At 37.7% G+C, this 13,253-nt stretch overlaps 1 protein-coding gene across 1 annotated transcript in view; it reads right to left on the bottom strand.

Annotated features, from left to right (window-relative positions):
- MBOAT1 (membrane bound O-acyltransferase domain containing 1) overlaps positions 1–13,253 on the bottom strand; it is an 84,718-nt gene that overhangs the window by 10,418 nt on the left and 61,047 nt on the right. Inside the window, exons 7-10 of the mRNA XM_063450502.1 lie at positions 11,338–11,521; positions 5,233–5,425; positions 1,218–1,321; positions 198–262 (exon numbers count right to left, since the gene is read on the bottom strand). Of these exons, the coding sequence (XP_063306572.1) occupies positions 198–262; positions 1,218–1,321; positions 5,233–5,425; positions 11,338–11,521 (546 nt within the window). The remainder of the gene's footprint in view (positions 1–197; positions 263–1,217; positions 1,322–5,232; positions 5,426–11,337; positions 11,522–13,253) is intronic.

The following is a 13,253-nucleotide window of genomic DNA, read 5'->3' as shown; positions in this document are numbered from 1 at the left end:
TACATTGTTCTTGTTCAAAATGACATTCTCGTTTAAAAAATTGTTATTACCAAGTCCCCTTAAATCTCTCAGAAGAGCCACGTCCCTGGCCATACTCTCACTCACACCCCTAAAATGAAATCCCTCTTTGTCCAAAAATAAACAATGAATGAATAAACGTTATTGTTTTGTCATGCACATCATTATTGCAGCCTTACCTCTTTAGCCAGGCCGCAGTCTGAATATTCCAGTTGTCAATGTACATTTTAAAGCTTGTTGAGGCCTATTAGGGAAAATTATATTCATAGAGTTAAAGCTCGCACTACATGAACTCTCAAATCATGAAGTACTTTTTAGTACACTCTGAAGCCTTAAGGCAAAGCTGTCCTAAAAATAATTCCCAGCAAGGGCATTTTTGATAATATCGTTTGCATCTAGATCATGCAAGCTAATTGTTTTGCTCCAATTACAGTGGTAAATGTTTGAAAGACTGGAAAGTATTGTTATTGCAGCTTTCTGAACTCTCACACACAAAGCACTCGTGAGAATTCATATGTTTATATAAACAGATCAACATATATCTGTGTATAAGTGTGCGTGTGACTAATCAGGTATGTATGAGTGTATGTGTAAGTATGAGTGTATGTGTAAGTATGTGCAGCCGGACTGGGTGGATTTATGAATGTGGCTTAAAAGACGCCTGAATTAAAGACTTATATCGGAGTATGTGTAAGAGGATAACTAGATGGAAGTTAGAAAGACATCATATGGCTACTTAGGTGTGTGAGAGTGACTAATGATAGAGCATGCAGCTAATAAGGTATGTTTATGACAAATTGTACAGGTGTGTGATAGTGGCTAATTACAAGGGGCACCACCTGCTGAGGTGTATTGTGTGAAATCTGACACAAATGCAGCCCCAGATCAGTTCTGATAGATGCTCCATTGAAGGAACACTACAAGCACCATAACCACTACAGCCAATGTATTCATTATGGTGCTAGGAGTTTCCTGGCACTATCCAAGCATAGTTTGTAAAATGGTTTACACTGCATGCACCCAGTGGGATCCAGATAAGTGTCAAACAGTGCTAAAATGATCTGGCATATTATGCTGGGACAGTGCCACAGCATTCTTGGCACCATAACCCCTGCAGCGGATTGAGGTGGGTATATTGCTTGGATTTATGATTGAAATCTTTATTAAAAGTAAAATAAGAAAACATATTTCAAACTCACTTCAATGTTCCAGATATTGAGATTGGTTATTAAATCCCACCGATCATTTCCTTTTTCATCCACACCATTAAAGCCATATCCTGCAGCATTGTTCACTGCATCGGCTGCAAAATAAGATAAATGCAATACAAAATTCTTAACAAGAAGCATTCAAACACCTATTGTGCAAGATCCATTTACTTAAATATCACATCTTCCACTACATAAAATAAAGCCTCGTCAAGCCATCTGTCAGATTTTTTTGCCCATTGTTGGTTTTTTTTTTTTTTTGGTTTTTTTTTTTTAAATCCTTTTAATTAAAGGGTATCTGTCACTTCTAAGGAAGTTACACCACTGAATAAAACTGTGAAAATCACCTAGAAATACTCTATATTTAATTTTAAAGTACTACCGGCATCAAATTATCAGTTTTCATTATTTATTTTTTTAAGTGTATTACATGTAATGAAATGCAATGATATTGATTTCTTAGGTTTTTTTTTTTATAAATTTCACATTTTATCTAACTGAGCAGCCATGTTAGGTCAGACTACCAATATCTAATTCGCCTGCTGCTGTACTTTCACATAGAAGAATCTGCTTTTAAACCATTTATTTTTCATGTTTTCTTTGGGCATGTTATGGGTTGTTAATGTATATGTTATGCAGGCAGAGGGGAATAGGGGAGCAGACAGGCTGTGGGTGCTGATGAACTATCCAGATGACACTACATTATACATAGGATTATGAGAATTACTGAGTGACTTACTGTGGTGTATGTCAATCTGATTCTGTACCCTTCCGCTTTTTATTCCCTGTTTAAATGAACACTATAGGGTCAGGAACACAAACATGTATTCCTGACCCTATAGTGTTAAAACCACCATCTAACCTCCCCTGGCCCCCTCTTGTCTCCCTAAATATAGTAAAAGCTTACTTGTATTCAAATCTGCAGCTGCTGCCTGTCCCTGACGTGCCTGCTGTCTGCTGACATCATCAGAAATGGTGGTCTGAGCCAATCACAATGCTTCCCCATAGGATTGGCTGAGACTGTCAAGGAGGCAGATCAGGGGCAGTGCCAGCTCAAGTCAAACACCGCCCTGGCCAATCGGCATCTCCTTATAGAGATGTATTGAATCAATGCATCTCTAGGAGGAAAATTCAGTGTCTGCATGCAGAGGGTGAAGACACTGAATGGCAGTACTGCACAGTGTGCAGTACTGCCCCAGGAAGCACCACTTGTACCCATCTGAGGAGTAGCCAGTAAAGTTATCACAAAGGTTGTAATGTAAACACTGCATTTTCTCTGACAGTGATTACTGCAAAAAGTCTGAAGGAAATGATTATACTCACCAGAACAAATACAATAAGCTGTAGTTGTCCTGGTGACTATAGTGTCCTTTTAACTACTATAGAAGTTTTTAAGGAGGACAATACAATCACTAATTCCACTTTAATACTGGACTGGATATTGCTAGCGGGGTTGACTCCTGCTCTGTAACAATTTTATGTTACATTGTTTAAGTGGTTACGATTGGGAGATACTTTGTAGGCACTTGGTAACAGTTTGGTGGATACAAATTGCTCCTTTTTACAGAATGTTATAAATTGATAGCCTTAGTGACGGTCCACACTTAGGTTTCAAGTGACATTGTAGAAACTGGTCAGACAGACCAGCACTATAGGATCTCTCTGCTCTAGACTTTTACCCCTATACAGTAGGATATACCTTCCTTTTTAGGAGGTTTACGGTCCTGCTATAGTTTTTAAGTTATTTTCTTTCTATTATTTTTTTGTTTATTTTAGGGACTTGCCACGTCTAATATTCTCGTGTGGCCTTATTGGACTTCAGTTAATGCAGTATGTTGTATTTTTTTATTTCTTAAATGAAAAGAATTAAGGTTCTTAATTGACACAGAAAGCCAGCCACTCAATCAAACATGTGTCAGATAGCATAGACCAAGTGTTGCACATCTTTTTTTTCTTTTTTCTTTTTTATGCACCGGAAGTGCCAAAATTGTGAACCAAAAAAAGAAAAAGAATCAGCATGGAACAGAAAACTAAAATGACAGGAAAGGCACATCAAGGAATATTTTAACATATATTAAGGAACACATCTGCACAAATAGGAAAAGCTCCAAGACACAGCCTAAACTGTGAACACAAAACATTTCCTATTAACCCTCGTCGTTCCTGTTGTTTCTCTGCACTCTATTCTGACCACCTGGTACGAAGGACAGCTCTTATAAGAATTGAAAGGGCGCTAAGATGGAGACACTCAGGATTGAATGATGAGATTTTCTACATTCAGCTTTGTTTTTCAGAACTCACCTCGATTTGTTATTTATACACATGATAAGTAAACATTAAAGGAACACTAGAGCATTAGGAAAACAAACATGTATTCTTAACGCTATAGTTTTCTGCTACCTATCTTAGTGTCCCCCTACTATAAGAGGGTTTGAAAGGTGATATTTACTTACCTTTCAGCCTTCGCTGCACTAGGCTCCACCACTCCGTTCTGTCTCCTTAGGGAAGCATTCAAAGGCTAGCAAGCATGCACAGCAAAATGTTGCACTGGCCAATCAAATGCTACAAGTTTGATTCTGGTATAGCAGTTGAAGAGCATCTTGTGGCTGTATTCCTGACAGGTGTGTTACCTCTTTAATGTAAACAATGCCACGCCGGCAGAATTGCAATGTTTTACAGCCTTGAAAAGAGAGGGACATGGCACCCTGATCAGTTCATTGAGATGATTTGGTCTGGGTGCATTTAGTGGTCTCTTTAAAAATGTTGGGAAGTGAAGGTCCCTCTATAATTTAGCCCTCCACTAAATTTAGTGGCACTTAGAACAATTGTTACAAACCCAGTGGTAGAATCCAGGCTTCATTAAAATTGGTTTCTACCTACTTCTGTTAAAAGTATCAGAGAATATTTACAGGGAGCTCTATCTGGGGGAGCCTGGTACATAAAAGAGGCTTGGCATCTTTTCCCTTGTCTTTCCGAAACAGATTATGGGCATTATATTCAGATACAAGATAGAGGACACACAAGGGACATAAGTCTTCATGCCACCTGGAGACCTGAATAGCATCCACGTTTGTGCTACATCGCAGATAGAGAAAATAAAAATAAATCAATTAATACAAACCTTGAGATTTTTAGCAAGACTGATGAGTGAACAAAACAAGCTACCTCATGTGTCACCTCATTTCTGTTTTATCATAAGTAAAACTGCAAACATCAATACAACTAGTGCATTCAGGCAGGGGGAGAAAAAAAAACATTCATCGTGAAACATAAGGCTAACATATGCAGTATAACAGTAAATATAGTGGTGTCATTGAAGAGTCACGCCTGCCTTAGCTGCTCAGTCGTACTGTCTGGGTCCCCAGTGTACAGGCATAGACATACCATGCAGAGGCTACTCAGGCAACATATGTTGTGATGATGGCATAATGGTGCCAGGCATTGTGATTTTGGCATCCTTGAAATGCCAGGGGTGCATATATGCATAGGCAATATGACTTATAATACCCCATTGAAAGATCTATACTGTCTCTTAGTCATTTCGATGTCCTGGCAAAGTAAACCAGCTTTTATCCTCAGTTCCTGTGACATTTGCCCCAGTATTTTCAAAATGTGGTTTACCCTTTTCCTTACATACCTGTGCTGGTACACCCTGGACCTCAGACTGCATTTTACTTTGACATTCGCCTAACCCTTCCTGGAAGTTACTTATTTTTATCCTTAACAAGGTATAGTGTCTGTTTCCACTAAGCCAATATTTATATTGTTATTAAAGACCTCCTGCTACCACTGGGTTCCACCTGTGTACACAGACCTAAAGCTTGACTGGTGGGTTTAGCAATTAAACTAGACAGTCCACTTTGATAACTTATATGCACTTATTGATCATAGAATAGTACACGTCCTCACTGTGGTAATGACCATTACTGCATAAAACAACAAGATGTTTAATAATGTGCTCCTTAGAACCCACTTTATTACAGCCATATTTGGGAGATGTACTTACCCAACACCCAGGCAAAGTAGTACTTCGGTTTGCAAGCTTGTATTGCAATGTAGAGATAAATCAGTCTCATATATAAGGGGATTTCACTAATAAATGTATCATCTATTATTTTTGAAAATGGGAAAGCCTTTGTGAATGTGAGGAACAAGATGACCATCAATCCACAGAAGCCAAGCTTTGAAAAGACAGCTACCTGAAAACAGATTGTAAAAGTTAATTAATATTTTAGCACAACATACTTATTTGCTTAAACAGACACGGTAAGCACCATAACTATTACAACTGTGTAGTGATTAGGGTGCCAGGAGAGTCATTGTTTAAGTTTTCTAATGTCTTGACACTTACTCAAGTTGACCAGGCACACGTGGCCCAGCCCCTTTCAGATATCACTAAACCAGAAAGGGAATTTGCACTTTAGCAATATCTGTGAACAGGAGCCAGAACAGGAACGCACTGGGAAACCAAGTACATGTCAAACCATTTAAAAATAGTTTAACTTTTAACAGCAGGACAGGACCAGGAGACTCCTGGCACCCTACCACTATAAGGCGAGCTCAATGCACTCTATAAGCTTGCCATGATATTTTAAAACTGTTCTTGAGATGAGACCACGTAGTAGTCACGACCGGCAACATGGAAGTGACAAAATGGAAGGGGAGACCACGCATCACTTCCAGTTTTCGGCTTAAGTAGTGTACAACGTTCTTTGTAAAGCCCTTCTTGATACAGGACACCTGAACGGACAGTTACTGATTGGACAACGAGCACAGGAAGGAGCAGCTTGAGGGCCTTTAAACATAGGAACCTGAAAATGAATGCTCACATCAATTGAGGAAGCCCTATCGGCGAAACGTATCTTGAATAGCTTGGAGGAAAGACGAGACAGGGGGGATATGATAGAAACATTTAAATACATAAAGGGAATCAACACAGTAAAGGTGGAGACTATATTTAAAAGAAAAAAACTACCACAACAAGAGGACATAGTCTTAAATTAGAGGGACAAAGGTTTAAAAATAATATCAGGAAGTATTACTTTACTGAGAGGGTAGTGGATGCATGGAATAGCCTTCCAGCTGAAGTGGTAGAGGTTAACACAGTAAAGGAGTTTAAGCATGCGTGGGATAGGCATAAGGCTATCCTAACTATAAGATAAGGCCAGGGACTAATGAAAGTATTTAGAAAATTGGGCAGGCTAGATGGGCCGAATGTTTCTTATCTGCCGTCACATTCTATGTTTCTATGTTTGAATGAGAGTTGGACGGGATACACGAAAAGGATTCTTCAGACTTTTAATTATTTTAATTATTTGTTTTTATGCCAATACCACTAGTTGCTTTTAACATATATTGAATTAAATCCCCTTTTCACAGAAGAAATGTTCCCATTACACCAAGCAAGTTTGGAGTCCATTAAATAATAGAATAGAATGAAAAAAAGGAGGAACACTGCCATAGAAAATTGATGGTTAATTATTTAAAACATAACTTTTAATACTGAACAAAATTAAAGGTGATATTAAAAACGAATTACCGGTACTCTCAAAAGACCTCAATACACAAAAAGGAAGTATAGAGAGATAAAATGTGTGACAGATATAGTAAGGATTAGTAATAAATGTCCAACTCTAAATAGTGTATTATTACAACACTGCAAAAATGTAACAACATAGGATGCGAACTGATGTTACAATATATTAGTTGTTGCAACGCTAATCAATCTCCAAGAGTATGACACTATACAAAAAAGTGTCAGTGCAACTATATAAGTTGAGACAGTATATTCAGTGGCATGTCTGTCAATATAGACAAAAGTTTAAGACAAAAATGTATCTAATCAACCTTAACTAGTCTGTCTTTTTATGAGCAAAACATTTCCTTACGTTCTAGGAAATGTAGAGAGACAAGTCTGTCTGTTAAATACCGTTCAGGCTAACTGAAATTATAGTAGAGGTATATATGCCTATAAAAGGCTCCTTTTTCTAGGTATAATTGGTAAGGAGCTGAACTAGAATGATTGAAAAAAATGATGTTTGCAAAAATATATAGATATAAATCACAGTGCCTTCAGGGTCACCTGTCAAGTAAAAAAAAAAAAAAAAAAAATTACCTCTAGTGGTTAGGCAGATAAGGGGAAAAAAAGAGATAAAGAATATACCCAAAAGTATAACTGTGCCTTCAAGGGCACCTACCTCTAATGCTGTAGCTGAACTAGCTAACTATCAGCTAACTATCGTACAGAAGAACCCTGATGAGCGTGATGAAAGTAGAAATTTCTATGTGCTGTGCGCAAATGCCATAATATGCAGGCACGGATTTAAACTGTAAAGACCTAGCCCAAACACCCTTGAATCTGAGGATAAATATATATAACTATAATGAGATCGAAGGACCATTATATAATTGGCTCCAGAAAAGGTGAGCAAATGAATATATAATTTGAGATATAGATTCACCAGTTATATATTGATTGCACCCAGATTGCTGCGCTTTCATATATATATATCTACCCTTTGTGAAGAAAATTTCCTAAGTTGGTCTCAGAAGAAGGTAGATGTTGCCACCTATTTAAAGGCACAGATGCTGTTTTGTTTAGAGCCTACACCAATAAAAGTCTCTAACAAATGTGAGTTTTATGTACACCTACTTTACTTTTATTTTTAAATGACACTCTGTAAACAATATTACACTATTTTTATCAATTGTTTTCATTTTATGTATTTGGAGAAAAAAAAAAACCCTGAAATTTTGAGGGGTAAGTTATATACAATTATTCAGCACTGCACTCACACTTAGCTGTTTAGGAGGTGGGGTATATCACCTAAACAATAAGTTTTACGTTTTTAAGTGTTATACAGCTGCTTTCAGTCACATTTATTTTATTCACCATGCGCCCAATTTTGCACACTAAGTTTGTATTTGTTGTATCCACCTTAATTTGCAAAGCATTTCATCATAGAATGAACTTTGTTTCATTTTGAGGAAAGTCAAAGGAAACATGAGCAACACAATACACTTGCAATGTTAAATATTAAAATGAAACAAAGACCAACCAAATAACATTACAGGCAGAGTTTGTATGTTGTAGGAACACTTCAGGCATCAATACAATGTTCGTGAATTTGATCAGTTTTGGTTTCATTAATTTACTGGGGAGGGGGTTTGTTTTTTTGCATGCTCAAATATCTTTATATTTTTTTGCACAAAAATAAATAAATGTTTTGCTGAATACTGCACCATAAGTCTACCTCCTTACCTACCCTCTGTATGCATACAGCTCAACCAACAGCACTGGGTGATCTGCTTTTTAATCACAACCTGGCTGGAGACAGTCAGAGAAACGGATATCCCTACTATATTTCTCCCTGGGTGTCCTCTCCTTCTAATGCTGGAGAGCTGAAAAGGCAGGGAACATGTAATCTCTGGCACTCAAATAATGTGAAACAAAAATTAAAATGACAAAAATAGATAAAGCTTTAGACTGCAAAAATATACATTTACTCTCTCCAATCCTGTTACTGCAGCTTTCTTATCTTCCCAAAATCCAGCTCTCTGATAGGAACAATCCTATCATCCTACACAACATAATCTTTTACATATATTTCTACCCACCCTCTATGCCACTCTGACATTGGGCAGCCCCATATAAAGCCCCTAACTGGCACCAAACAAATGCAAAGAGTCAACGTAAAAGCATATCAGCAACACACTAAAATTCTAAATACCACATCATATAAAGAAATGGCATAAAAAAAACCTCTAAAACTATTGCATATATTTCCCTCATATGAATAAGTTCATCAAAAACTGAGTGTGCTTTTAGAAAAGGTCATGAATCTGATATTACTGGAGGTATCCCAACAAAGTGACAATCCCTGGTCAAAATAAGATCCTGAGCCTTTGAAGACCATATGAAGAACATATGCACGTAGCAGGATTAGGGTTATGGTAGGTTTATTGATAGGTTAGTGTTAGGGTAGGGTTAATTCTGTTTTAGCATTAGGTATAAAGTAAAGTTGATCTTAGGATAGGTACATGGTTAGAGATAGTGTAGCCATAGGGTTAGTGAACAGGTTAGCACACCAAATAGGGAGGGGTTGTGATAGGGTTTGCATTAAATACCAAAATATTATTTGTCCTAGACATATGAAGCATTTAACAACCAGGCTGGACATATCAATCTAAACTCTTTTTTTTTTGCACTGGAAGTGTAAATATTATTATACCCACAAATGTGAAAAATGTGTGCATATGTTTAGAGCGTTCGTGTATAACTGTAAGTATGTATTTAAGTTCGTGAATGGAGTGATGCATTTAAAGAAATATATATTATAGCAATGATTTATTTCTATGTAATTTCATATCATTCTAAGTGTCAATGATGGAGTTTATGTGTGTAAATCTTCAAGTATAATTTGTGCATATATCAAATTATAATTTGAGTTTTACATACATATAGCGTCAATGTGTTAGCGCGTTGTTCTACGAGTGAGGAGTAAAACAAATGCATGTAAAAGCAGAAGTGTATTGTATGGAATATTGAAGTGTGAATGTGAAGGTTTGGATATATTGAATGTGAATGCAGGAGTGTATTTTTGTGGAGAGCTTGTGTGTGTGAATACAGGGGAGTTTTAGTGTATGAGTGCCATTGAGCATTAGTGTGGAAATTCTGTGTATGAATGCAGGGATAGATTTGCATGAATTAACTGTGTGTAAAAGTAAGATTGTTTTTTAGTGTGTGAATGCAAGAGTATTTGTAAGGAGTCAGTGTGAGTGTGATTGCAGGGATGGATGTGTGTACAGTGTAAGTGAATGAGGGGTGTATTAGAGATCTGCATTAGTGGGTGTATGTGTGAAAGAAGGGGGTATCTAAAATCTCTGTGTATGCGCATGTGAATAAAGAGTGTATTTGAAATATGTGTCAGCGTTTGCGTTTTTATTCTTTTTTCTTCTGGACTCCCCAACCTCCTTGTGAGTCTCTGTCTCTTTCGACCTTCCCCAAAGTTTATTTTTCTCCAAATCCCATCACACACAACTAACTCACCCCTTCATTTGGTTCGCATCCCCTTCAACACTTCAAATGTTTCTCCAAAACACCAATATATGCCTTTGCTCTATCTCACTCCTTCATCCCTCACATGTTTCTGCCCTTTTCACTACCAACCCAGTCCATGCACCAGCCCTGACTTTTCCTGTACCCATCATATATCACCATCAAGTAGCAAGCCTGGAATGGGTCTGGTAAGTCTGCCAGGTTGCTTGTTCTAACAATTCCTACATGCCACTAAAGTGCTCTGTATTAAAGGAGAGAGCCCAGTCCCTGCCTCTGATCCTAACACAGAGCGCAATAGAGAGAGAGCAAAAAGGAGGCCTGCTGCCAGGTCTCACTAAACAGGGGAGTTCATTTGTGGTGCAACGGACTGTGGGGGTTCTCTGCACCCCATCATGGGCCCCCGCAGCCTTTCAGTGAAATCTCTAAATGACTGAATGAATAGATCTCCAATCTTGCCAACATGAGCATGGCTGTGCTGCTGGCTCTTAGCGGTCAGTCCCCTACTGCCACAAAGAATACCAAGGTTAGGATACTGCAGTACCTATGAACACAAGGGGGAAAAATGTTGCTTCTGTGCTGCTGAAACTCCTTTCCATTTTTGCACAGTCAGCAGGCTCAATTAACAACCAAAAATTAAAATAGGGAGAATTAGGATGCAAAGTGCACAAAAGAGCTACAAATATTTATTTATTGATGGATATATAGAGGACACAAACATTTCAAGCCCTAAATCCTTCATTAATGCCCAATGCTACCATGATTCACTATATGTTTTTAAATAAATGCATGTAGCACTTTGAGTATGTAGCACTTTCACACCCTTTGCATCTTAGTTGTACTGTTCTGCCTCTATTCATTCCTGGTACAAAAATATATGTTTACTAAAATAATGTTTTTACCATAAAATGTGTATTATGGCCAGAGAAACACAAACATTTTAATTTTCTCCAGAACACAAGATGAGACCTTCCCACTCTTAAAATGAACTCAACAGTATACAATGTGTACCCATTTGTATTTTCCAAAATAAATTAACTATATCGGAGTACTCACAGTTGGAGATGGATTTGGACGTTTATAGTGCCCATTCATGTTCAATTTAACATCCAGGAGTTTTGATTGTATATGGCTCCCTTCAATGAATGCAATATAATCCTTAAAATGACTACATGGTCCTGCAAGAACACTCATGAAATTGAGATGGTAGCTCAGATGTTCTAAAAAAGTTGGTCTCTTCCTGAAAAGAAAAACAAATGCATTAGAACCATGATCTTAGAACCACATACTTATCCTTTCTAACCATATGTACCATTCTTTATTGGTTTATTTTTTTTTATTTATTTCTTCCATTTTTTTTTTTTTTTTTTTACATAGGATGAATTAAACCAGGGTGTGACAGAGTAGCTATATTGTGTTAAAGTACAGTACAAAAACAGCAAATAATATACAATATTAAAAAAATGTCATTACAATTTTCATTTTCACTGTAGCAATCGGTTACAGATTAAAAGAGAATCATATATTGACAAGACACTGGGTTTGCGAGGTCTAATGGTCATAGTCATTGGTCTTCCTTATCTCAATCTCCATCCACTATATATATATATATATCCAGGAAAAGAGTAGAGCACTCCAGAGGACTTGTTTCAAGCAATTTATTCCGTGAAGAAAATCGACGTTTCGACCCGCAGGTCTTTATCAAGATACAAAACAGAGTACAACCGTGTCCTTATATACCCTAACAAATTAAAGAGTAATCACTTACCCTGAAAAAGCTGTGCGCCCGAAAGCCATGTGTGCTCACTGGACTGTGATTGCCAAACCCGCCGTGGCGATCCCGTCGGTGTGTGATGACGTCACCAATAGTGCGACAGGACGAAAAAAACGTGGTCATGCGTCTAGGTAACCCAGGGAACCAAGTGTGGGCAAAAATTTACGTGATATATGTGAAGTGCGAGCATTATGAAAGTTAAAGATATATGGGAAAAGAATACTTTTGATAATAAAACCAAGTATTGAGATGGGCGTGTAGTGTATGCATAAACGTAATGATCCTGCAGTTTAGTCAACCCAGTGCAGAGCAGCATAATGTGTATGTGTAATGCACATAGGATAAGTAATGTAAAGGATACTGGTCACAAAGGGCAAGTGCAAGAGAAAGAGGGCTAAGTATGCAAAGAGTATAGGAGAATGGGGAGAAACAGAGTGTGTGTAACAAACGTGATAAAGCAAAAAAAAATTGAAACAAGTCCTCTGGAGTGCTCTACTCTTTTCCTGGATATACATTTACGCTGTGCAGCACCGAGGCTTTTTTTCCCTGTTGTTCTATTTAAAGGTAGAGTGCCAGACTCTGAACATTTTGTTTATATATATATATATATATATATATATATATATACACATATACATATACATATATATATATATATATATACACACACATACATAGTATTATGCACTGACTCTCAGCATGCAACGAAAAGCTCTTAATAATCTGTATCACATGTTTTCCGCTTATTGCAGTGGTTATGGTGTGAGGAGTGCCCTGGTTCCCCCAATGTTAGTAGTCAAACTGTTTAAGAACAGTTTGACAATATACCTGGGCTCAGCTGGGCGTCCATCACCGTCTCCTTTGCACGGAGTGGAACTAGCTGAAACTCTTTGCAGGAGCCACTGGCTGCAGGGGAGGAGGTGTCAGGAGAACCTCAGGTAAGTTGTCAAATTGTTCTGATTACTTGCATAAACGGGAAACCAAGGCACTATGCCACCATAACCACATCTGAGGAGGGCAGAAGTACCACCCGTTGGAAGCCTTTTCTCCTCTACCTTTTCAGTCAATTCTTCAGCATACAGTCTATGCAGGAGAATTGAATGACAGGCAGGAGAAAGACTTTAACAAATGTTTTTCTCCCAATCTATACATTTGCTAGCAAATCTGCTAGCTAAAATGTGTAGATGAAAATAAAAAA

Source organism: Pelobates fuscus, chromosome 4, assembly GCF_036172605.1.
Source record: "Pelobates fuscus isolate aPelFus1 chromosome 4, aPelFus1.pri, whole genome shotgun sequence".
Taxonomy (NCBI): Eukaryota; Metazoa; Chordata; class Amphibia; order Anura; family Pelobatidae; genus Pelobates; species Pelobates fuscus.
The sequence above is the reverse complement of the archived record's forward strand: the minus strand, read 5'-3'. Positions and strand labels throughout refer to the sequence as shown.